The 23,677-nt window shown below is 40.5% G+C and overlaps 2 protein-coding genes across 6 annotated transcripts in view; both read right to left on the minus strand.

The window, feature by feature from the left end:
* The window catches only part of ndrg3a (ndrg family member 3a), a 58,333-nt gene extending 57,555 nt beyond the window's left edge, over nt 1-778 (minus strand). For both annotated transcript variants that reach the window (XM_041783415.1, XM_041783414.1), the window contains exon 1: nt 629-778. The gene's annotated coding sequence lies outside the window, so the exon portion shown is untranslated. The remainder of the gene's footprint in view (nt 1-628) is intronic.
* Nucleotides 779-5,217: 4,439 nt separating this feature from the next.
* Nucleotides 5,218-23,677, minus strand: phf20a (PHD finger protein 20, a). Of its 4 annotated transcripts, none has more exons than XM_041782542.1 (17): nt 23,540-23,677; nt 21,452-21,558; nt 20,132-20,303; nt 18,466-18,550; nt 17,930-18,006; nt 17,212-17,809; nt 17,021-17,071; nt 16,676-16,939; nt 16,278-16,472; nt 13,772-13,867; nt 13,036-13,191; nt 11,440-11,621; nt 11,248-11,347; nt 10,815-11,010; nt 10,275-10,716; nt 7,193-7,373; nt 5,218-6,501 (listed from the first exon to the last, which is right to left on the minus strand). In XM_041782542.1, exons 2-17 carry the CDS (start codon nt 21,532-21,534, stop codon nt 6,359-6,361), a joined length of 3,021 nt encoding a protein of 1,006 aa, XP_041638476.1. In that variant the 5' UTR covers nt 21,535-21,558; nt 23,540-23,677; the 3' UTR covers nt 5,218-6,358. The 4 variants fall into 4 exon arrangements, with proteins under 4 accessions (XP_041638476.1, XP_041638477.1, XP_041638478.1 ...); XM_041782543.1 differs by lacking the exon at nt 23,540-23,677 and adding an exon at nt 22,701-22,860; XM_041782544.1 differs by lacking the exon at nt 23,540-23,677 and adding an exon at nt 22,424-22,555.

Consider the following 23,677-nt stretch of genomic DNA (forward strand, 5'->3'; position numbering starts at 1 on the left):
TACGACTACATGTTATATTTTACTTTTTCAAACATGACTTTATAAGCTAAACCTTGATTTAACAGAGTGGAGGCTTAACAACTACTCTTTTAGGGATTTTAGTCGTGAAATGTGAACTGAACCACTTAAAAAATTCAACAAGCTATAAGCTATCCGGCTAACACTTCTTTAGTTGGATTTACAATGTGATTTATGATGTAAGCACAACAACAGGCTCGATATTATAATACATAACGGGAACCTAAGAGTGATTAGCAGAAAACAGAGTACTAGAGACAGCCTACTGCTGCTAAAATGAATACAGTGTGATGTCGCATCACTGTTGAGAGGAGCAGCGATGAAGTCAATCCAACGGCTGCAGTTTTTTCTAACTGTGCCGCTTTGCTCGCGCTCATTGAAGTAGGAGTGTTAACTCCCCCGGTGTTACAACATGTTTTATCAGGCACAGTGACGATCATTTGTCGTGTCTTAAGGTGACAAGAGTAAACAAACGAGGGTATATATAGACAGCAACGTGAACAGGTTGGGGAATCCAGCGAGCTATGATAATCTCCTGTGGCATGGGGGAACATCTGCAAATGGTAAATGGGGAAATGCTAACACGACAAAACACGGATGAAACACTTACCTTGTCGGTAAAATTAAGTCTCCAGTGGGTCCAGTCAACTCCTATCCGGTTATTGTGTTCAACAAAGATGTTAAAATGAATATAGAAGTATACGGTACCCACGTCTCCTGTCTGCCGCTTCCTCTGCCTCAACTAGTATTTCGATGTGACTCTGGGCGGAACTACACGCTGCGTCGCAGACACCGCGAGGAGCCAATGAGAGGAGGCGGTGCACAGCACAGACAGGAGGGGGAGGCAGGAGGTCTCACTCTGCACTGAAATAATGAGAACGAGACTCCGCTCAGCAGAGACAGTGGGGAGGAAAGATTCCCACCGTCTTTACAGGAAAAATGGACTGTGGTCACGCCATCCGCGTTTCGGATGAGTGTGGGTTCGCCATCCGCACGTAAAAATCGACAGCGCGTCTGCTTCCCGATGTTACGGTAAAGTGCTTGAGGGCTGTGAGAGTCCCTGGTGCATTCAATTGCATCCAGTCAAAGCAGACATCATCACATAAAATGCCACAACATTTATTTCTGACGGGAAGGGTGTCCTTTTTCTAATTTTTCAGCGGATGGAATTTACGCTTTTTGCTATTACGGAATCTTTCATAGTTTTGTCTTGATTATTATATACATAGTTTATTATGGGAAAAAAAACAAACCCGTTTAAGTCACTCAAAGCATCTAACATATGTTTGTGTTCATTTGTAAAATGGTTGTGTTGACATTAAAATTCTGTACAGTCTAGGCAGGAAGCTTACTCTAATGAACTAAAGACATGCTGGAAAGAAAACCTGCTGTGATCAAATTTTGACCAACACACAACAAGAACATAACAATCCTGTTTAGCTGTTTCCACATGTATTCTCGTCTCAGGTGAGTCCAGGCACATGTCAAACACTGGATAAAGGACAACACGTTTTCCACAACAGCTGGCATAGTTTATCGTCATTCAAAGCATTTGTTTCCATAAACAGAACTAAAAGTGAGTGTACTTATACAAACACAGACTTGTATATGATCAGTTTCCTCCCCTGGCCTCATTTTCACTCTGTGCCTATGACTGGGAAAGGAGGGAGAGAGCTTCCACTGCCCTCCTGTGGTGAAAATGTGGTCATAGCTATTTGGTAAAGTCAGCAATAGAGGATAAGAAACACAAAGACAAAAGGAAATGATTCAACAGCTCATGTCGCTGTGTAAACTTCTAAAGAAAAGAATAAGCTGTAATTTCCTACATAGACTCAGAGTGTTTGGTGCAAGTTCTTTTAAAACATTATCCTGACATATTGTCTCTATTGCACATTCCTAAACTGTATGTATTGCTCCCAGTTTCATTCGTTCATGGTTCGTTTGTTCTTTCGTTCATTTTTAGTTCGTTCATTTTTTCTTTCGTTTGTTCTTTCCTGCATTTTGTGATCTTTTTTCATTCGTTTTTCATTCTTTTGTTCATTTGTTCTTTCGTTCTGTCGTTCGTTCTTTCATTTTTTTTTCTTTTGTTCCTTTTTCATTTTTGTCGTTCTTCTGTCCGTTCGTTCATTGGTTCATCCTTTTGTTTGTTTTTTGTTCCTTCGTACGTTTTTCTATGGTTCTTTCTTTCATTTTTCCTTCTTTTGTTTGTTCTTTCTTTAGTTATTTTTTTGTTCTTTCTTTTATTAGTTTTTCATTCTTTTGTTAATTTTTCGCCCATTCATAATTTGTCATTCATTCATTGGTTTATTCATTAGTTGTCGATCATGCGCCCGTGAATCCGTCTGTCCATCCGTTCCTTCTGTCTTTCTTTCGTTCGTTCATTCGTTCGTTCGTAGGTACGTTTGTTCGTTCGCGGGTCGTTGGGTGGTTGGTGGATGGCCACCATGTCCCTACAAGACTGCGATGTCAGCAAGGAGGTGTGTAGTTTATGTTTTGGGCCTGAATCATGGGGATAGTGCTGGTAGGCCCCTTTAAGGCCTTTGAAGGTGTGAAAATGAGTTCTTGACTGACCACTTTCTTCCATGGTACAAAAAGAAGAACAGTGCCTTCTGTAGCAAAATTATCTTCAGGCATGACAATGTACCATCTCATGCTGCAAAGAATACCTCTGTGTCATTGGCTGCTATGGGCATAAAAAGAGAGAAACTCATAGTGTGGCCCCCATCCTCCCCTGACCTCAACCCTATTGAGAACCTTTGGCGCTTCCTCAAGCTAAAGATCTATGAGGATGGGAGGCAGTTCATGTCAAAACAGCAGCTCTGGGAGGATATTCTGATATCATACAAAAAAATTCAAGCAGAAACTCTCCAAAAACTCACAAGTTCAATGGATGCAAGAATTGTGAAGGTGATATCAAAGAGGGGCTCCAATGTTAACATGTAACTTGGCCTGTTAAGATGTTTCTGAATGAAATAGCTTTTGATTTCAGTAAATATGACCTCCTAATGCTGCAAATTCAACAAATGACCATTCTCAGTTCTTTACAACCTATACAATGTTTTGAAACTCTGTTGTGTATAATTATTTGGCGCATTCTGACATTTTTTAGTTTTGAAAAGAAATTGTTATCATTGGGAGGTTTGTTCAATAAAATATGAATTTTGCTTCAACAGTTGATGACTTGAAAATTATACTGTCATTTGCATCAACTATTTTGGAAATTCAGAGAAAAATAGCGTTTGCATGATATTGCGGTGTATTACAGTTCAGTCCAAGACATTGTCAGCATTTTGCGAATTACAGCTTGATTTGATTCCTCGTAATCATCCAAAATCAGTTTTTTAGCGGCATGTGTATGTAATAATCAAGACAGTACTATGAAAGACTCCGTAATGGCAAAAAAAATGTGGATTCCATCCACTGATGATGTAGAAAAATTACACCCGTCCCGTCAGAAACACATGTTGTGGCATTTTATTTGACGATTTCCGCTCTGACTGGATGCACTTGAATGTACCAGGGACTCTCACGGCGCTCAAGCCCTTTACCGTAACTTATGGAAAAAGACGCGCAGTCGATTTTTAGGTGCCAGCGAGACAACACTTATCCGAAGCGCGGATGGCGTGACCGCAGAAAAAAAACGTCGTGTGTATTAAAACTGCGCTGTCAACTTAAAGTTTAAAAAAAGCCACTAGTGCTTAAAATTCCAGGTGAAATAAAAATCGCATGAATGGGCGCATGAATTAGATAAACGCCAACAAATTGAGAGGGAAATGTGGAAATATGTATTTATTCATGTTTATATCGAGGGGATTTCTCTTTCTTAAATTGAATATATTCTTTTAAAGCTTATATGTTGCTTTTTAAATCAAGAGATCCACATGCTGGTTTGACTATGCAGAAGTGAATTAAAATGTCACTCGCCCTATTCTGTCACATGATACTGGCTCGAATTTTAGAGAGATTAACCGATTAGAATTTCCATCATGTTTTTTTTTCAATCTGATTATGTAACACCCCAAATCGGCTATCCACTAAAAACATATTACATTCAAGTATTCACGCAATCTCTGTGTTGATGTTTTTTGCCCCAGAAAAGTCCCCTTTGATCACACAGGTGATCAAGTTACAGCTTTAAAGCTCTTCCCATCTTCCTGAGCTGGTCATTAACACAGAGTTTCTACAGGCTTTTAAAAATCAAAGTAGAGACTTTTTAAAGACCTGAGCTGTGAAAATTAACCCCTTTTTTGCACTGCAAACTGTCAAAAATAAGAAGCATGAGATTTGTCAGTGCACCTGACCAGGACTGAATTATCTGATATAACAAAGTTTTAAACACCTAAATTTTATTATTTTTGGCACATTGAATGCCTTTTTTCAATCAATATACAGCAGCGGTCATCAACTACATGTGTATAAGGGCCAGATTTTGTCTTGACATGCGTTTTTAGGGTCAGACTTTTAAACTTACTAAATTAAAGAAGTATTTTGGTCCAAATAAGAGATTGTTTTAGTCATTTCTTTAAAAAATTTAACTAGTTGTAAGCATGAACAGAGACATCAGTCCTAATTGCTTATGGGTAATATTTTAGCTATATATTTCTAGGACTTCCATGTGTTCCATGGCGAGGTCTGACACCATTATGCTGTGTCCTAAATGGTAAAAAACAAACGGGGGAAAGTTATTTTGTTTTGAATCCCAGGCAATAAAACCAGTTTTCAAGAGCCTGAACTCAAAGATAGAAAACTGCAGATTTAACCAGGACTGGACTGATACGTACGTGTTTATCATGCTTCATATTTACTTATAATAGCTGACAGGTGGATTTCTGTAAGCATAAATCAAACATGAAGTTACTCCTGATAAACTCCTTTTCAAGAATCGACAGGAAAACCCTAAAAGCTATATTAGGAAATATGAGCGTGTGTGATTTGTGCAGTCACACAAACAGTCAGACATTTCTGCAATCAAGTCAAAAGCTCATGCCTTTGACCTCCACCCTACAACTGACCCCCGTTTCCATCTGATTGTGTAAGAGCTTCATGAGTTGCAAAGGATACAAGTTACATCAAACTCTGAATGACACAACTGTTGACTCTGCTGTTTTTCCACCTAGATAAACAGACTAGGAAGGGCATTTTACGTGAAGTCCCAAATGCCACAAACACAATGAGGAAACAGCCAAAATGTCCAGGGTGAATAGTAACAATGAGTTTATTCATATACCAGCAAATGTTTGCATTGTTTTTTACACTTCCCTGCTTCTAAGCCGGACAGTTACAGTACAGAAGCATACAATATCTGAATCTGGAGAATGTTTTCAGTAAAGAAGAGCACATTTTTGATTAACATATTTACAACCAAAATAGAGTAAATAAAAAAACAAAGACAGAAAAGAATAAATTTATGAGTCTTTTAGGTATTATTTGTAACTTACAAAGTACAGGAAAACAAGGTTAAGGAAAGACAAGTCCAAGTTACAGTTTTCAGCCAAAAATAACTCAAGTGCTACAACAATAATGCAAAGAGTAAATTGAAGTAAAGGATACAGAAAGAAAACTGGTAAAACAGTACACTGATGAGGATGAATAGAATAAGACAAAACTGAAATCACACTTGACAACGCATGAAACTGAAATAAGGTTCCTTTGATTCCAGACAAAAATAACTTCACAGTGTAGTATAAAACAAACCAGTGAGTAGGTCAAATAAGGACAACTCATTTAAAGAGATTTGTACGGTCACGTTACATACAGGATGTCTTCAAGTTGCTGTCTGCTTTTAAAAGTGAAAGTTTTAATGCAGAGTGGCAGGACAAGTGACAAAAACTGAACTTTGGAACAATTTAACACAAAAACTGCAACACTATGAAAACAAAGAACTGTTGCAAAGAGGCTGTGTAGGTTAAGGAACTCGATTGCAATGTCGTATACAAAGCTTCTGCATATAAAGCACTGTGTACTAAGAGGGACAGAGCAACCCTTTGCAGTAGCTTCATACAGACGGTATTCATAAGTTGCATGGGAACCACAGAAGTGTTATCTGGTCCTAAGGATTTTTTCCTGCAAATTCGAGGTTACTTCTTGTGTTATATCCTGATTTAAGATGCTGTCATTTCAAACATTTTCATATACTAAATATGAATCTTTCTGGCTGCAGCATTGGATTTCATCACACTCAACTCTTTAAAGGACAATCAGCAGCAGATTTCAGGTCAGAGGGAACTTGCAGAACAATCAGAGTCTTGCACTAAGATTAACATCTTCTCCAGTGAGCTTCCTCCGCTTCACTCCCTCTGCAGCTGCATGGGGCCGAGGCTGCTGCTGTTCTCTGGCGCCCTCATGTGGAGCTGTACAGAGCAATCTGCTGCACCTTGCCCAGCTGTGTCAGCAGCCGTTTCATGCGGTGTTTGAGCTGAGGCAGACGAGCCAAGGGCTCAGGAGGTTCCAGCTCGCCGGTGTAATCCAGCCAGCTCTCCAGCACTGAAGACGACAAATAAGAGGAAAACCAAGAGGTGAGCTCATAGGTACCCCTGACATTTTCTGTTTTCTTTCTATAATGTATTCTCAAACAGAAACCATCTTGGGAGTTGGCTGGTTCAGGTCAGCTCAGGCTGGATGCATTCTCAAAACAATCTGTACACAACAACCTGCAGCCTAACAACGTGCAGGCTGTTGCCTAACTTAATGCATCAGTGAAAGCAAATGTGTTTACATTTAATGCTCAACACTTGGTACTGTCCCTGAACATAGAGGTCTTGTGCTTGGCCAGACTCAACAGGAATATAATCATGAACAATAGTGATTCAAGCCTTTAACTGTATTTCAGAGTATAGATGTAACACATTTTCACCATGCAGCCATGTTTACTGCCTTTAAGGTTTAAGGTAAGAGACTATGGCTATGAGGGTATAGTTTGACATTCAAAATGTTACCCCCTCTCTTTAGCCCATTCTGTCTGACTGCACACGTTCAATCTTTTCTCAGTTTCCCTTGTTGAATAGAAACTTAATATAGTTTTTCAATAATGAAACAGCTGACTGACAACATGTGATGCCAAAGTTACTGATAAACCACTGATATAAAAAGGCATCTAGCTATCTAAAACAGATGATTATGATCATTTGGGACAAGAACATTCTCCAGTTTAAGTCAAGGTCTCTAAAGGTCTTACCATCTAGTTCCCTCTCAATAAAGTCCATCCTGTGTGAGACCTCATCCTGGACTGCATCGATGTGATCCAGTAGGTTGATCTGCCTCTGCTGGTGCTGCTTGCTGTGATCTGCAGCCTCTTCAGAATCTCTCCCATCCTCTTCTTTTGTGTCAACCTGGGACCGAGAGCTACCCATCGATGCCTAGACAAATTTAGGGGAAGATTGACACACAAAGTTTTCATTTCAGTTAGGTAAGGCCAGGGATATCCTTGCTGTTCAACCTTGCTTGTAGGTCCCCCTGTGTCAAAAGGCTTTAGTAAATACACCAGTCTACATGCAATGTGTGTTACTGACACCGCTTGAGGGTTTACAAGAGAGCTTGGGCTGAGTAAAACAACCTGATCAGGGCATGTAATAACCTTGCAAAGCTGATGGATTTGCCCATTTCCTTGTTTCTCACTGGCGAATCCATCTTCCAAAGCTCCCGTCTTAACAGTTTGGGCCCGGTTAGAAAGTGACAGGACCAATCAGCAACAAGGGGCAGTACTTTTGGGTGTGACATAGTCATGACGTATGTAAGCAGCAACAAGAGGCAGGTGCAGATATGGTGGGAGACATTAGCAGCGATGCTGCTAAAGCATATGTTTTATCAGAACTTGACAACATTTCTTGGTTAAAAGAAGAACAAAGAACAGCAGTGAGTTGTTGGTTTTCTTTTTTCAAAAACGACAAAAGTCGTGTACTGACATGTCTATAGATGCCACGGTTCGCGTTAAGCAGTTCTCTATGGAGTTTACTGCTCAGTAGCTGCTACGTCACATGTTTTGTTGTTCTGATTGGCCCATTAAAGATGTGACAGACAGAATGTACATCTAATCACCCTCCAAGGCTCTGCCTTTTCCCAAATGCTGTGAATGAGAAGTTTTCCAGATAGATGTGTGAAACAAATCCATCTTGCGTGCCAGGTTGGGCATATACAGAATATCTGATAATTGAATCATTTTTTAGACCTTTTCAAGACCCTATACACTTTGAGACGCTATTGCATCTTCAATTTCTAACCTATCGCATGAACAAAAATAGCCTATAGTTTCCATACGGTGCTGGTGCCTAAATGGTACCTAAATCGATATTTTTGAGAGGAAAAAGTGTGATGAAAGTCAGGGGAAGACTAAAAGTTGTCTGGGTGTCATAAATGAGTCACAAAATATCTTTACACGATGCCAGTTGAATATGGGATAAGAAAAGGAAACCAGTGAACCTTAAAAAATAAATCACACAATTTCATAACGATTTTCTTGCTGTACATTTGGGGAGGCATGTGTTGGTAGTGGATTTCGATACCCATCCCTACTGAGAAGTCATAAGTTTGCTGTGTCATTTGTTAAACTGATACACTCATCTTATTTCCGCTACTTTATCAGGTTTAAACATCGAATTCTAAAAGAACAATTTTGTTGCCAGCTACTTTGATAAATGTTTGTCTCTGTATGATGACAATAACACATTGTTTAGATGTGGCTAACATGGACTTGGTTAATCAGTTTGTCATAAAAACTTTGGCACTGTTGTTCCTGCTGCTGTCTTCATCACATCCCCCCTGTCTCTACACTCCACCTTTTCTTAATGTGCACACTGCATCTCCTGTTTCAATTATTTTTCCCTTTTAATTTTCTCTCTCTACTAATGCACCATCCTCTTTAAAACAAACTACTGGCTGTATAGTCATGTGATAGGCAGCCAGGTGCTGCAAGGCATGTAGCCTGCTAGAAAACCCAGAAGAAGTCGTCACATGACACTGTCCCATCCAGTCCACTAAAACTTAAACATGGAGCTGATGGTGCAACGTGAGCAGCAGTTATTTTCTACTTTATATACACAAAGTATATAAATAGTATGAACAAAACATGTTTTGATTGTTTTTTTTTTTTTAAATCACCATAGATTTCTAATAAATCACATGTTCCTTTCAGTTATTTGTTTTCAAAATTATACAAATACCTACAGCACAACAGAGTCAGGGGCGTAATCGTTCATCAATTGTAATGGAGGTAAAAAGTTCAATTAATCTTGATTTAGATTTTTGCCATAATTGCCCAGCCCTGCCTTAGACCTTATCCTGTAAAAGCTAAGAGCACATGATTCTAGTGCTCTAGAGAAATACAACCAAAATAAAAAGTTACATCAAGAATAAAGTTTGAGCGATTGCTAAGACAAAACTTCTCAAAACTCTTGAACATCTCAGATATAATGCTGTCCAAAAAAATCTGCCTAATTTCTTTAAGATTTTTTGATGTTGAATATGTTGTCCAAAAATAAATACAAGTCACAAGGGAAAAAAAAAATCTGAGAAACAAATACCCCCAAAAAAGCGTTGCCTGTGACTAGGGATGTAACGGTATCGAAATCTTTCAGTGTGACAATAGTTCTGTAACAAGCCGGCGCTACGGTGTGTGTGTGTGTGTGTGTGTGTGTGTGTGTGTGTGTGTGTGTGTGTATATATATATATATATATACACACACACACACACAGGGTTTCCTCCAGGATTTCTTGAAACAGTGGGGGAGGGCTTTTTCTAAAACTAACAATACCACATCTCACATCTCTGCCGGTGACACTTAAAGTAGGACTGGCAGCTCAGAAGTTGGGGCGAGGTACTTGCTGGTACCAATTATCATCATTTATCCTTATTTCTACCTCTTTACATTGACGTAAGTATACAGTAATGTTAAAGCAGTGGATCTCAATGGGGGGGCTGCATAAAGTATGTATGTAAAAAGTGCTAGGTTGGTTTATAAAAGGTTGTATTAAAAAATTTGATTCTTCATACTCTGATCCCACTGTTACAAAAATCAGTCATGTAGCAGCAGTCATGTTAGTCAGAGATTCCATAAATGTAACCTGTGAGTCACTGGCTGCATGCTTATCATCTTGTACGGTCAAAGGCAGAGAAATTGCTGCTTATTTCTCAAATGGGTTTCTAATGGCAAGCAGACAGTAATTACTGCAAAGCCCTGTGTATTTTTAATTTAGATTAACAGTCCTGTGCTCTGAGGGGCTACCAGCAGCTATTGTTCAAAAGCACTATGACATGGCCTCACCTTTGTACCACTGCCAGCTGATTTGGGCTTGTCTGACTCCAGCAGGCTTCCGTAGCGCTGCTCCCGCTCCAACAGCTCCTCCGTGCTTCTCATGCTGTCCTCCAACTCTGACCCCTGTCTGGTCTCCACCACCAGCCTCTGCTCCACTGCAGGGTAGTACGCCCGTGGTTTCTGATAGCAATGTTCACTGGTAATGTAAGAGTCCTGAAAGGATGGGAACGGGGAGGAGGAGCATGACGAAGAGGAGGTGGTTGCCGTAGCGGCCCGGCTCAGCTTCTCCAGGGCATTGGACATTAAAATTTCGCCTCGACTCATGTCCTCATCAGGAGTCATGGGAGAAGGAACTGCGTCACCACTACGACCTGAGTCGGAGCTGATACGCGACCTCTCTAAATGTTTCCAGGGCTGCCTCCACAGCTGCAGGTCTGGGTGAGTACTGCTCCTGAGTATCAAGGGAGAAAATGAGACTGAAATCCCCTCCACAACCACTTTAACTTCAGTAGAACAGTTTCAAGCTTCATGAAATTGTTTTGTACTTACTGTAGAACACTCATCTTCAGCTGCAGCCCATTGAGAATCTCCACCACATGGTGCACATCTCCCAGCAGCTGGTGGGTGGTGGTGATCTTCTTTGCGTTTTGGTGAGAGTAGTTCTCTTCCAAGAAGGACAGGCCGTACATGTGACCATTGCTCAACCACTCACGATCATACCAGTAACGCAGACTCTGTCTCTGGCCTGGAATTATAAAAATTTGCAGCAAAATTTTACCAAATATGTAACCTGTAGACAAATTCTATGCAACAGGATTTGCAAATTAGGCTTTAATTGGGCAGTCACAAGTCAATCAGTAAGAAATAAGGTGTCTACCAGCTGTAAGGTCTTCTGAAATTAGATGGAACACTTATGGCTTAAAGGAATTGAGATTGCATTTGCTTGACAGGACTTCTCAAGCCTGCTCCTTCAGCTCCTTACCTGGTGGATCTCTGCAGATATAGCAGGTGTATCTGTCTGGGACGTTGTCTTCCAGCAGACCCATGCAGGTGCCATGTTGCCAGCATAAACAGTCTTCACACTGAGGGAAGGACAAATATGTTGTATTAATATTACTGCAACCCTAAGATTAAACAATTATTTCCCTCTGATAAAAAAAAAAAACCTTCTAACCTGAATCATGAAGTCATTTTCTTCCTCTACCTCGCAGATGCATCGAACGATCTCTTGGTCACTTGTGTCCACAGCACCTGAGTCAATACTCAGGGGAGGCGTTGTGACATCCAGATCAACCCCAAAGTCGTCATCGCTCCATCCACAGCTGTCAGTGGACCAGTCGCTGATGCTATCATCATCTACCATAACCGAGATAAACAGAATTATCAGCTTTTCATGTGAACATCTAGCCAAAATTTATTTTCTCCTTTGATCATTCAGACTGAGTCAGAACTAAATAGAAATTATTTATCTATAAATATTTTCATATCAAAAAAAGGTATGGCATTATGAGTCTTCATTCATTTGAATATATCATGAAGCAAGCCAAAAAGCAAAGAAAAGCTGAGGATTCAATCAACCAATGCTTGAAAAATGCTCTTGTCTGTGTGACTTAATTCATTTCTGCAGGTTATGATGATGTACTACAAAGCAAGGTTAGACAGCTTAGACTACACAGTTTTTTTTTTATCTTTTCAGGATGGTACCATGTCAGACTATGCAACACAAATCTTGTCCCATATTGGCCAACAGCCTGGCCACACTTCCGGTGTGATCCTGACTGCTTATCGTATGCTGACATCACAACTGTCCCTGCGTCTGTGTGCGAGTTCACAGATCAGGAGGGCTGGTTATTGAGAGGGAATCATAGCTTCAGCAGAAGTGCTCTTTGTTCTCTTTTGCTCTGACAAGAAAAAAACAAACAATTATGGATTCTTCACAATGTAATGAGAAGAGGACAATATGGACCAGCTCTCTGGAACTTGAGGTACTTCAAAGTATTTATACATTGAATCTGTACATGTCACACTAAAAGAGCATTTGGTGCTCCTGACACTCATAAATGGGCCTGATGTTTAACGATAAGCTACAACGATGTGGTTGGATCAAAATCTGGCTGAATTGGTGTAGTCTGAGCCGGCCTTTTGATTCAAAAAATTAATTTATGAACAACATTTGAAGAGTAAGAGTAGTTTTGACTGTATTTGTTAATTAAGTACTCATATACTTATTTGTAACTATTAGGGTGATAAGGTCAGTTTTAGACAATGGGAAACAAGGCGAACCGTACAAGTGCAAGGCTTTCCTGCTTCATTAGTCCTTGCTGTAGGGTGGCCCCACTATCTTATCAAAAACATTTCAGATAAAACCAAAGAGCTTAGCCAGTCACATTCTTGCCTTCCAGAGCAATCCTTTCAGGACATATTTAACAATTTGTGCTGCCACTTTTCAAGAGAATGCATGGTGCATTTGATCTCACAGGCTCTAGAAAAGTTCATGTAAGCGGTACAATTTTTCACAGCAATGAAGCCCTGTGAGAAGTAATTAAGTGTCACTGCCATATAAAACTCTGGGTGAAAGCTAAAGTAAACCAGCTAACTCCACACCTTGCTTTGTAGTACAGGGCTGAGGTCTGGTGCATCTTAAACTACACAAATAGCATGATGGACTGAATCCAGAAAGAGAAGAAAGATGGAGGGGAGAGGAAGCCATGTACAGTCACACGCCTAAGCTAAAACACTCACACCTACACACAGGCACAGAGATACCCACCATCCACATGTATCTGCTCTGAGTAGCTGTATCCGGGCCTGCTGGGGTAGGCCTCAGGCTTGTGATTGTGTGAGAGGGGGGATTTGAATGGCATATTCAATTTGGACTGAAGACCCAATACTGAGATGTCAATATTCTCCTCACTACCTGTGTAGTCTGTTAATACAGGGAGGGGGGGGAAGCAGACGTAAAACAAAATGTCAAATTTGGAAAAAGCTGAACAAAAGCCCATCAGGAGGTTAAAAATGTGGCACATCAGAATTGGACAAATAAAAGACTCAAGAACAGGCAGGGAAAATCAATTCGAACAAATTCATAATGGCCCGTGTTTTTGGCCTGTCAGTGTTGACCAATGTGGATGGTTCACCGGCACATTTGTGTGCTTACTGAACATAAATGTTGATTATTAACTGAAAGAAAAGTGCTGGATTCTTATTTGGACTAATCACTGAATAATAATATAGATTTGGATCACCAGCTCTGTCTCATGAGAGCAAATGCAAGCTATGAAGTACAAGAGATGAGTTGGAGCTGTTGGATTGACATAACACAGTGACAGAGACCAGCAACAGATGTGACACTTCTCCCACACACAAAGGCTCAGCCACCACACCAAGAGGAGTGAATGGAGTACTTTATGCTTTGCAGGCTAGTCATTTTCACATTGTCACATTAAGTGCACATGCAGAGCGGCAGATATGTGAGGGGGGGCCTGATGCCATGGCCCCCTTCTTACCAGACTTGGCCTTCTTTTTCTTCTTCTTCTTCTTTAGCTTAATGCGGAGGAAGTCCTTCTGTTTCGGTTTCTCTTTCAGTTTCTCTTTAAATGACCCTGGACACATTTAAGGGGGCAGAGTTAAAGCATGTCTGTTTACGGCTGAGAAAACAAGTTAGTTAACATTACATATAAAAAAGTTAACTGTAAGAGGCCATTTTATTGTCTGAAAAGAGATGCCTGCAACTTTATACTCCTGTCAGCCTACTAGTGAAGGTTGTGCATCGGACTGAGCCAGTGAGTGAGGGAAGCAGGTAATAGTATTTTACTGCAACATTTACGGCAAGCAAATGGGCAGATGCTGATGACGGTGTTCGAGTTGAGCAGAGTTTTGCCATTTTATACTCTTTACTACTTGCCTAAACTGTGAAAATATTGTTTTCCACGGTTGTATTTGCACTAAGGAAATGTCCTTGTACATGTCTAAATGAGGAACTCCAAAACAGTCACCGCTCCTGAAGACTACTAGTGCGGGTACTTCTCCTCTTCTGCACCCCCTTTACTTAACTTTGTAAGACATGAGAGTACTTCAGACAGATAGTCTCCGCCTGCTGGGTGGGTAAATGAGAGGCAAGGCACTGAAAATATCGGGTCATGAATGTTTAAAATGATTTAGAAAGTGTCCATTCATGTGTGAAATGAACCTGTAGAGTTAAGTAAATGAATCAATTATTCCATCTTCTAATGCAACAAACACCAACTACATACTGCCAAGTGTGGCTGTTGATACTTTATCCACACCACATGCTTAAATCAGTGGTTCTCAACTGGCGGGTCGAGACCCATAAGTAGAGCACAAAGCCATATCCAGTGAGTGGTGAATGTGTCCCAAGAAAAAAGAGGGCTCAAGGTCTATTAGACTTTTGCTGATATCTATTTTACATGCAATTTGGCAATGTAGACTTGTTTTCCCTTTCTGGGAAAAAGTAATAGAATCCATAGGAAAGTCTTTAGGTATAGCAATACCTATATCTCCTAGAATATGTATGCTTGGAGATCAAACAGAGGTACCCAATATATGTAAACATGATTTTGTAGTGATAAAGGTTGAGGTTGTAACAGATGCTAGAGTGATCCTCAGGTTATGGAAAAGTACAGCTATACCAGATATTTAAAAGTGGACAGAGCTCATGTTAGAAACAATATTATATGAACAAATGTCAGCTAGAATTAGTAATGAAAGTGAGAACTTTAAGATGTCCTGGGAGCGTTTTCTTGTGCAAAACCAGGTTAGTTTTTTTATTTTTTAAAATTCTATTTCACTTATATATAAATATATATGAATATATATTTTTTCTATTTTATTAATCTATTTAGCTGTTTTGTTTATTCTGTAGAGCGAAAGTGAAAATGCTGTCTGTCTGTGTAATTTTTTGTTGGAAGAGGAAAATAAAGACTTTAATAACAAAAAAGAATGACGATGAATAAAGACTTCAGCAGAAGTAGGTGTGTTGGTTCAGCCGACATATTTTGCAATATTTTTCATGAAATAAATCTATGCAGTTGATTTTTTTTCTTAATTTGGGACACAATTTTCATAAGGAACTGGTGGTGGGCCCTAATGCCTGACCAGTTGAGAACAGCTGCTTTAAAATAGCCTTAATTTCTATGTTTTTAAGTACCAAAGGTCCTGAAGTTCTGAAAAAAAAAACAAATACATATTTGCATTTCAACCCAAAGATGCCATGAGTGGAGAGAAATAGGGGGGCAGGGGATTCTGTCACAATGGTTATGCATCCCAAAACCTCTGCACTATGATGGAAAATTTGGGATAATGTTTGACTGATGCTAAAGACGTGCCTCTTCCTGCACACTCTGCTTCTCTGCTTTGCCCTCTGTCACAGCCTCTATCCTCACCAACTGTTTAATTTGGCTGTCAGCAATATCGTTTTTAATGTCTCTTAATTATGCATGCATTAAAATTAGTGTCTGTTACAGACAGATAAAGAACAGAGAGCAGAGACAGTGATGTCTCTTGGTTCCTAAAAGTCTTCTTTTACACCCTGACCTGTGGACTGATGACAGCTTCACAGGCCTGCACAATGTCCATTAAATTACCTAAATAAATTACAGAGGGCAGAATCACTGCATACGCTTGTTCCGGTTTATTATTGACTATTCAGAGGAAATCTCTCATTTAAAATAGGTCCTATACATACACATTTGCCTTTTATTAATAAAAATTAGTAATGCCAAATTTTGGACTGCATGTACTGTTTTAAATCAGCCTTTATGAATTCAGGTTTGAAATAAAACAATGACTAAATCAAGCAGTTTGGGGTATCCTGTAGGTGAGTTTTAATGCCATGGGATTAACACAGCTATTGATATTGTATGATTGCGACTAGTGTTGTAAGGAAATTCTAAATTCTGGTATCCTCTGTGTGATATTTTAGCCCGTGTAATATAATAAATCATACTGTCCTCTAGTTTAACAAACAACAAAGTCATACGGCCACATACTGACCAATGTCAAAGCCACTCCTGTCTAGGTCCTTGTCCAGCTGATGGCATCCATTCCTATCCAGCTGGTTCTCCTTGCTCTTCTCCCTCAGCAGCGCCCTCTGCTGATGGCCCTGAGTGTTGACGAGAGGTGGGGCTGATGTGCGTCTGCCAGCAGTCTTCACCTCACCACGGGGAGCTGAAGCAGCTCCAACAGAGTCTGGAAAAAAATCACAGAAGAATGCAGATATCACCCAAATGTCCTGATACTGAGCTTCAAGTGTTTCAGTCGCACTGCAGCTTTGTTTTGATAAATATTTGATGAGTAATAAAAGCCTATCAAAGTTTGGTTTTGATGTTGCAGACCATGTATATTTTTTCAGCATTGTAGGAATGTTATTTGGGAAAACAAGGGAAACTCACGCATAGAAGCAGAGATGGTCCGCCTTCTCTTAGGGCCCTCTATACCTGTAATCTGTTTGTCAGAGGCCCTGGTCTGGACACTTCGGGTGGGGCTACGCTCCCCCTCAAGAGGCTGCTCCTCGCCATGATAGTATTTCATATGATAGTGCAGCAGTTTGGCCTTACGGAATGACTTTGGACAGCCAGGAGCGCTGCACTTAAACGGATTGTGGTCAAGGTTGATGGACAGGACAGGGGGAGGTTGGTTTTTGATGACTCGGTACACTGAAACAAGGAAGAACATATAAGTGAATTGTGAAATGAAGTATATTGAAGAATACAGAACAAAGGAACACTTTTACTCACATGGTTCTCTGCTGAATCTGTTGGGGTTGTGAAAACCCTGTTTCCTCACCGCTGTCAAAGAGAGAAGGACTTTTACCACTATAGAAGTCAAGATTTTCACATATTTCATGAGTTTAATTGAACTATGCTCCACATTTTTACAACACTGCAGATCCCAAAGAAGCTTGCTAATTAAAGTCATTAACACTTACGTTTTACAGGTTGGGGAGGTGGTACCTCTGCTGAAGCCTGCGTGCTTTCTGATTGGACATTTGGCTTCTGCTCCACACTTCCATTAGATTCGCTGGTTGTCATAGTGACAGACACCTGCTCTGACTGTGCCGACAATGGAGTATGTGGGTCTTTGTATGGCTTGGGCAACTCTGTATATGGCTTTGTTTCACTCCCTTCTGTTTCTGTCTCCTCCTTCTTCACCTCTCCATTTATGTGGCTGCTTTCTTCATTTTTCTTACAGTCCTCTTCATCCTTCACCCCGTTTGTAAGCCCCGTCCCCTTTTGAACATCCCCGGGCTTCTTCTGCTCTGCTTCCTCTGAGGTTTCCTCCTCCTGTTTAATATTGGCTGTATCCTCTACCTCACCATTTGTTTTCTTGCTCTTCTCGTTCTCTACCGCTTCGTCCCGCTCCTCATCTTCACTGTTGCTCTCTTCCTCCTGGTCAGAGGTGCTGCGTCTGGCTCGCTTGTTCTTTGGACCTCCATTCTCCTGAGGCCTCCTTTCTCTACGGTTTGGGGCCCTTCTAACCATGTTCCTGTCAGTGGAACGAGACTTCCCTCCACCTACACCACCTCTCTGTTAACAAGAGGGACGCAAGAGGAGAAAATGGCGCTCTAGACATGACTGATGTTGGGTTAAGAATAAACAGAGACAATACCACAGAGTACAGTATATAAGATAGGCAATGTGACAAACCTCTTTAATAAAAGGCTTCACGTGTATCCCCTTTACTGTCTGGACAACGCCATCATAAAACTTCACAGTGTAGGATGCTAAGGGGAGAAAAAGAGTTCTCATTAATTTAAGCTAGTGTGCCATATTTACACAGCGGCACTATTACCATAACAATGAGTGATAACAGCCTCAAAATTATGCAGTGGGTAAGAGGGGGGGATTCAGTACCTTTGCTTCATCTCTCTTTCATTCTTATGAGCTATTCTCCTATTAAGAGTTCTGTGTGCACAATCAGTGCTTATCTACTTTATTTTTGCTCTGCCAGTGAAACTGAAAGACATTCTGCTGTTATGAAATAGACCACAAAACAGTTTCCAAACTGAAAGCATGCACAGCCGTTTTACAACATACTTTTTTCCACATAATCCATGAATCTGTGCTAAGCCATTTAACTTTAACCATCAGATGATTCACTGAAATTTAAGAATGTGAACTTTCTGAATAGCTCTACTCAAAACTTAATCAAACAGAAAACAATTAAGTGAAGTGATACCCACCATCTTTATTGACAGAAATTACTTTAGCAGGGTAGAAACGGCAGTCAGACCAGCTGGCGAGGACCTTATCATTCACATGGAAGCCCTGGAGAAAGAAGGCTTATTTCATCAAAGATGTCATGGAGACCAATTGTTAAGCTCCAAAGCAAGGCTGTGTGGTTAAATGCTAGCAAAACTATCACTGATATTACATCCAACTACAGCCGAGGTTAGGAAGTGGGGGACAGGCATAAAGAATGCATGGGAACAGTGGCAACATATTTTACTGCACTAAAAATGGACCTGTGCGCAGCAATCATCAACCAAAATGTTTAACATACATTGGCTAGGTTCCCTACACTTTACAACAAAGTATTTTTTCCACAGTTTAACCAATTTACCTGGTGTGGAAGCAATCAATTACCTGATTTTGTACTGAGCTAAGAGGCTAACTGAGCCCCTTTAACATACAGAAAATTTGTAATGTTTTGTCCGGTTTTATTTTTTAAATGATGACAAGCCGGAATGTAAACAAGCTGAAATGAAACAGGAGTAAGGAGGCTATTTTTTTTAAATGTAAGGAGTAGAAAGTACAGATAATTGCTTGAAAATGTAAGGAGTAGAAGTAAAAAGTAGGCTGAAAAATAATTACTCCACTAAAGTATAGATACCCAAAATTTCTACTTAAGTAAGGTAACAAAGTATTTGTACTTAGTTACTTGACACCTCTGCTTTTAAGTTTCTTAGTTCTTCAGTGTTTCTCTATACGAGATCACTTCTTGCCCCTCATTGTGAGCTTGGCACTGTTGCGTGAAATCAAACGCTGAGTTGGTAATTAACTGACCTTACAGTTGTGGGGATTAAGGATCCCATGGCCTCAAAAACCTGTCATTTAATTTCATGTACTTCTACACCTCATGACCTCCCGTCAGAAAGTCTAGCATGTTTTATTTTTTGTCCTGCCCTCTATTATTTGTTAGGTGACGTCAGTGACGTTAACAATTAAAGAGTGCAGAGCACTCTGCATGCACAGCAGTCACAAATGTTTACAAACAAAAAACGGAAAAGAGAAAGAAGAAGGATGGTGCTGGTGCTGTGAGAAGAAACTATAAAACAGAGGATGAGTTTGTCAAGCTGCTGCACCAACATCCCTGCCTCCATGGTGTCGTAGAGGGAAGACAAAGACCAAATAAAATGAGAAAAGTTGGAGTTTAGCAACCCAGTGTGTCACTACTGTTAGCATTAGCATCAACCAAGCCAATTTTTCAGACATATACGGTATAGTATGGTAAATACAGTATGTTTGTTTACAGACTACTTTCTGGTTATAATCTCGCCCTGCCCTCCTACTTCCAACATCATCACATCAGTTGCAGTGAATGATCGTATAGTCTGACATGTCTGGCATAAATTTATGGCTCTGGGATTTGACGTTGCAGCCATCGTAACAAAAAGATCATGTAGTCTGACCTCGGCTTTAGAGGGACATGGCTTAAATTCTCCTCAAGGTAAAAAAGTTAATTTTCACTGAGATTTAGCAAATACAATGCAAGTATCATGTTTCAGCTTCTTCTCTCCATCAAAAAGACTGACACATAACCCTTCTGTCTGTAGAAAATACACTGTAAAACAAAGCATAGCAAAGCACAAAATAATCCATAACGGCGTCTTAAAAAAACATGCTTACAGGTACAGGAGCGTCTTCCTGCAGGCCCTGCCGCCTCAGCTGAACCCTCTCCACGGGTCTCAAGTAGGGACTTGTCCAGTCAAACCACTCGTCGTAACGGTGGCTCCACTGTCGGTAATGGATGAGTACTTTTTCACCGTCATAATCAATCTTCTCTATGGTGGCAGCATACCTATAGGACAAATGAAATACAGTATGTGTGTTTGTGGAGTAAAGGGTTATTTCAGACATATAGGGATGGTAACAAATCTGTAGAAGCTGAACTTGAGAAAACAAAAAATAAAAACCAATCTATCAAACTGCAAAACTTTAGTGAAAGATGCTTATATGGGGGCATTTGTAATTCCTGATACAGTTTTGAGCCTTGATTACCTTTATTAAATACAATTCATCATGATAACACAATCACTTTCATTAATACCTGTACATTTACTATATTTTAGGAGCTGAGCTTATTTGAAGCAAATGGGGCTTTTCCACTACATTTAGCAGCTTGGTGCTACTTGGTTTGACTTGGCAGGGGATTTTCTTTTCCACCAAAACCAAGCTACCTATTTGAGGGCTGAGCTAGAGCTGATGACACCGCGTTTTGAGTAGATTATGATAAATCGCTGCTCTTCAGTTTGCACTGTTTTATTACACCAGAAGAAGAAGTACAAATTGTTTCTACTTTAAAGTTTCTTCTTCTTCTATTTGTAGTCCAGCAGGAATTACAAAGCTTGGTGCAGCAGTTGCTTCTGAACACATCTAAGAATGATGATGAACCGCTGTGCTGTCAGCGAGATGGGCGCGCTTGGGCCATTCTGGGTGCTTAGTGTGGGCCAAACTGGTGATGGAAAATTAAATCAGCACGGCCTGGTTTGGATCGGCATGGCCCAAGTCATCGTGAAAAATAAACAAGAGACAAATAGGAGGAACGGCTTAGCTCCCTTCAAAACGGCTGCTAACACTGTTTCCAATGCAAGTGTCATTCTCACAGATTTCCCTTGAGAAACAATAGCTATGTTGTTTTCTTTCTTTAAAATAACATAGGCATTAAAAAAAAAACAATATAACTGAGCTTTTGTAGATCATTATTAATTCCTTCTTTATCGTTTCAGGTCAAAAGCCAGCCTGGGAGCACACACCTATCACATGTTGTTGTTTCCAGCCAAATGAGCAATGATACACTGAAATGTTTGAGTGGCTATCTTCAATCTTTCCTTAATCTATTGTTTAATAGAAAGAGAGAAGCTACACCAGGCTTACAGAGGAGAGAAGCAGACTTATGGAAGGGAGTGGTCAGTGGAATAGAGAGAAATGAGAAAGGCCATGACTCACCAGTTTTTGAGGCTGTCTCGGGCCTCAAGCTGAGCTCCAACCTCAAATGATATCCCTCTTCTTGTAGGGGGCGTCTTACTCATACTGCCCACATCAAGGCTCCCTTCCTGTAAACACCAAAATACACCACTATATGATATATGTATCAACAGTTTTAGGAATCTAGACTATAAAATGGCCTTAGATAGAGACAAGGGAATGCAAATGGTGTCTATTGAGATATGAGGATCTTAATGAACAACAATGCTCTTTGCTTGTTTCTTTTAGGTCATGATAACCCTTAGTCCACCAGAAGATTGTGAGGGATAAACAGTTTTGTGCCTGAGTAGCAATTTAGTGCCACTGCCAGTGTATTTAAGCACAGGACTGTTATTCAGCACACACTGAGAAAATGACCTGTGAAAGCAAATATAGTCTTCACAACACAATGTGACATATAGTGCAATACGGTTTAAGGCAGAAATTTTTGATATGACGAGCTTGGATCCCAAATTGATGTGAAATGTTTCATACTACAAGCTCAGTGACCATTTATTGGAACAATAAATAAAAATGACCTCTCAAAGATTATTATCAAACTGCAGGTTCGTTTCATTCTATTAAAAAAAAGACATGATAGCATTCATTTTGCATGATAGGATCTTTTTGTCCATAGCGTCCTGTTTTAAGCCTCCAACAGCACAGAGAAAATTATGCAATCATGCACCAGGCGAAGCTGAGACCTGACAGACACACAGAAAACTGTCGTTTGAATTGTGATCTTGTTTGCCCAGTCTCTTTTACCACAGTAGCATGGTCTGCTGGTGCCCAGCCCCTGGTTTTAGGGCTTGGTAGAGGGGTTAATCGTTTTGTCTTACATTTCCCACCCGCCAACGCCGCCTCTTAAATCATGCGTACAAAATCGAGAGGACAGATCAAGATATCTGCTGTTACAAACTAAGCGATAGCATCGTGTGTCAGAGCGTCTCTTACTTTGGTCCAGGTTTATGCTGAATCGGTTTACCATAGCGGAGACGGTCTACAGTTGTAGGTTTGCAGTGCAACCTACAAACCGGATGTCTCCACACTGCTCGGCCCACGTGTTTTCTTGTCAGCCGATCACACGTACAGACACAATAGAAGACAATGGCACAGACCCTTCGAAATACTCGTTCGTTGCATCCAGGTACCAAACACGACATTAAATCGCGCAAAAGCCTTTCGTTTAACACAGAAGTGAATTTTGAAGAACACTGGGCACAGTAGTTACCGGAAAACAGAGGGACGGACACCAACCAAGGCAAGGAAGGGCGCAGACCGAGAGTTGCTGATGCTAAAAACCAGGAAACGAAACGAAGTGATATTATCCAAACAAATGCGTTGTTTTAAAATACATTATTTAGAACAATTACGCGAGTTTTAGCTCATATTGAGAAAACACCAAGCTAAATAAAGCGTATATGGTTAGAAAAAAAGAGACACGTATACTTATAAATATATATTTTAAACAAAACCATATTTTTTAGACTGAAATTGCAACGACATCGTGTTGTCTCATTTCGTTTTGTTTCCCATTTTAACAACTTGTGCGATTTATGCCACTTCATTGTCCGGTGTTTTATAACCAGTGTGCGTAGCGCGAGTGAACCCATCACCAACGTCAGTGTTAAGGGAAATCTGATTGGTTAGAAGAAGCTGGTTCGGGTGGGTTCCTCGCATCGGATTGGCCGCTCAGTTGTCAGTCACAAAGATGTCCGGGGCCTCACGTTAGGCCTACTTTCATAGTTTTCCTACTGCGAACGAGCGGCGTGGAAATGCACAGCATTAAACTTCTCCAACTGGCGGGGACTACACAAATGTACCGGAGCAAACTGAACACCATACGGCAAAAATAACAACACACCGGCGTTTTAAGTAACAGAATGCCAAACTGCCGACAGGATACCACATAACCTTATTTCGTCACGTTTGTTTTGAACTAAAAAAGCCGACATGCGGCACCAAGCCATCTGCGCTGTTGATGCATCCACCAAACCTTCATAATTCACGATTTTACAAAGGGATTTAAACCTCTAAAGCAACCGTAGTAGTAAAATTTCGTCCTCATACCTGTTCTCCAGTCACTCTCGGTCCGGTTTGTAAATAGTTGTGCGATGTAATCCCTTTAAATTGCAGGTACTGCCGCCTCCGCCTGTCTGGTGGTCCAGCTCACGCAGTTGAATTTCTCCCACTTGCATTCACCACCGG

The sequence above is a fragment of the Cheilinus undulatus genome, linkage group 3 (assembly GCF_018320785.1).
Source record: "Cheilinus undulatus linkage group 3, ASM1832078v1, whole genome shotgun sequence".
In the NCBI taxonomy this organism is placed as follows: domain Eukaryota; kingdom Metazoa; phylum Chordata; class Actinopteri; order Labriformes; family Labridae; genus Cheilinus; species Cheilinus undulatus.

What these genes read in the sequence shown, in the direction of transcription:
- phf20a (XM_041782542.1), bottom strand. Translation starts at nt 21,534, where the DNA reads ATGAGTAAGACGCCCCCTACAAGAAGAGGGATATCATTTGAGGTTGGA. An exon ending in ACCTCCCCAACCTGTAAAAC is followed by an intron (nt 17,072 to 17,211) that starts GTAAGTGTTAAT and finishes TCTCTTTGACAG; the next exon opens with CGGTGAGGAAACAGGGTTTT. An exon ending in AGAGCAGATACATGTGGATG is followed by an intron (nt 11,622 to 13,035) that starts GTGGGTATCTCT and finishes CGGTTATGGTAG; the next exon opens with ATGATGATAGCATCAGCGAC.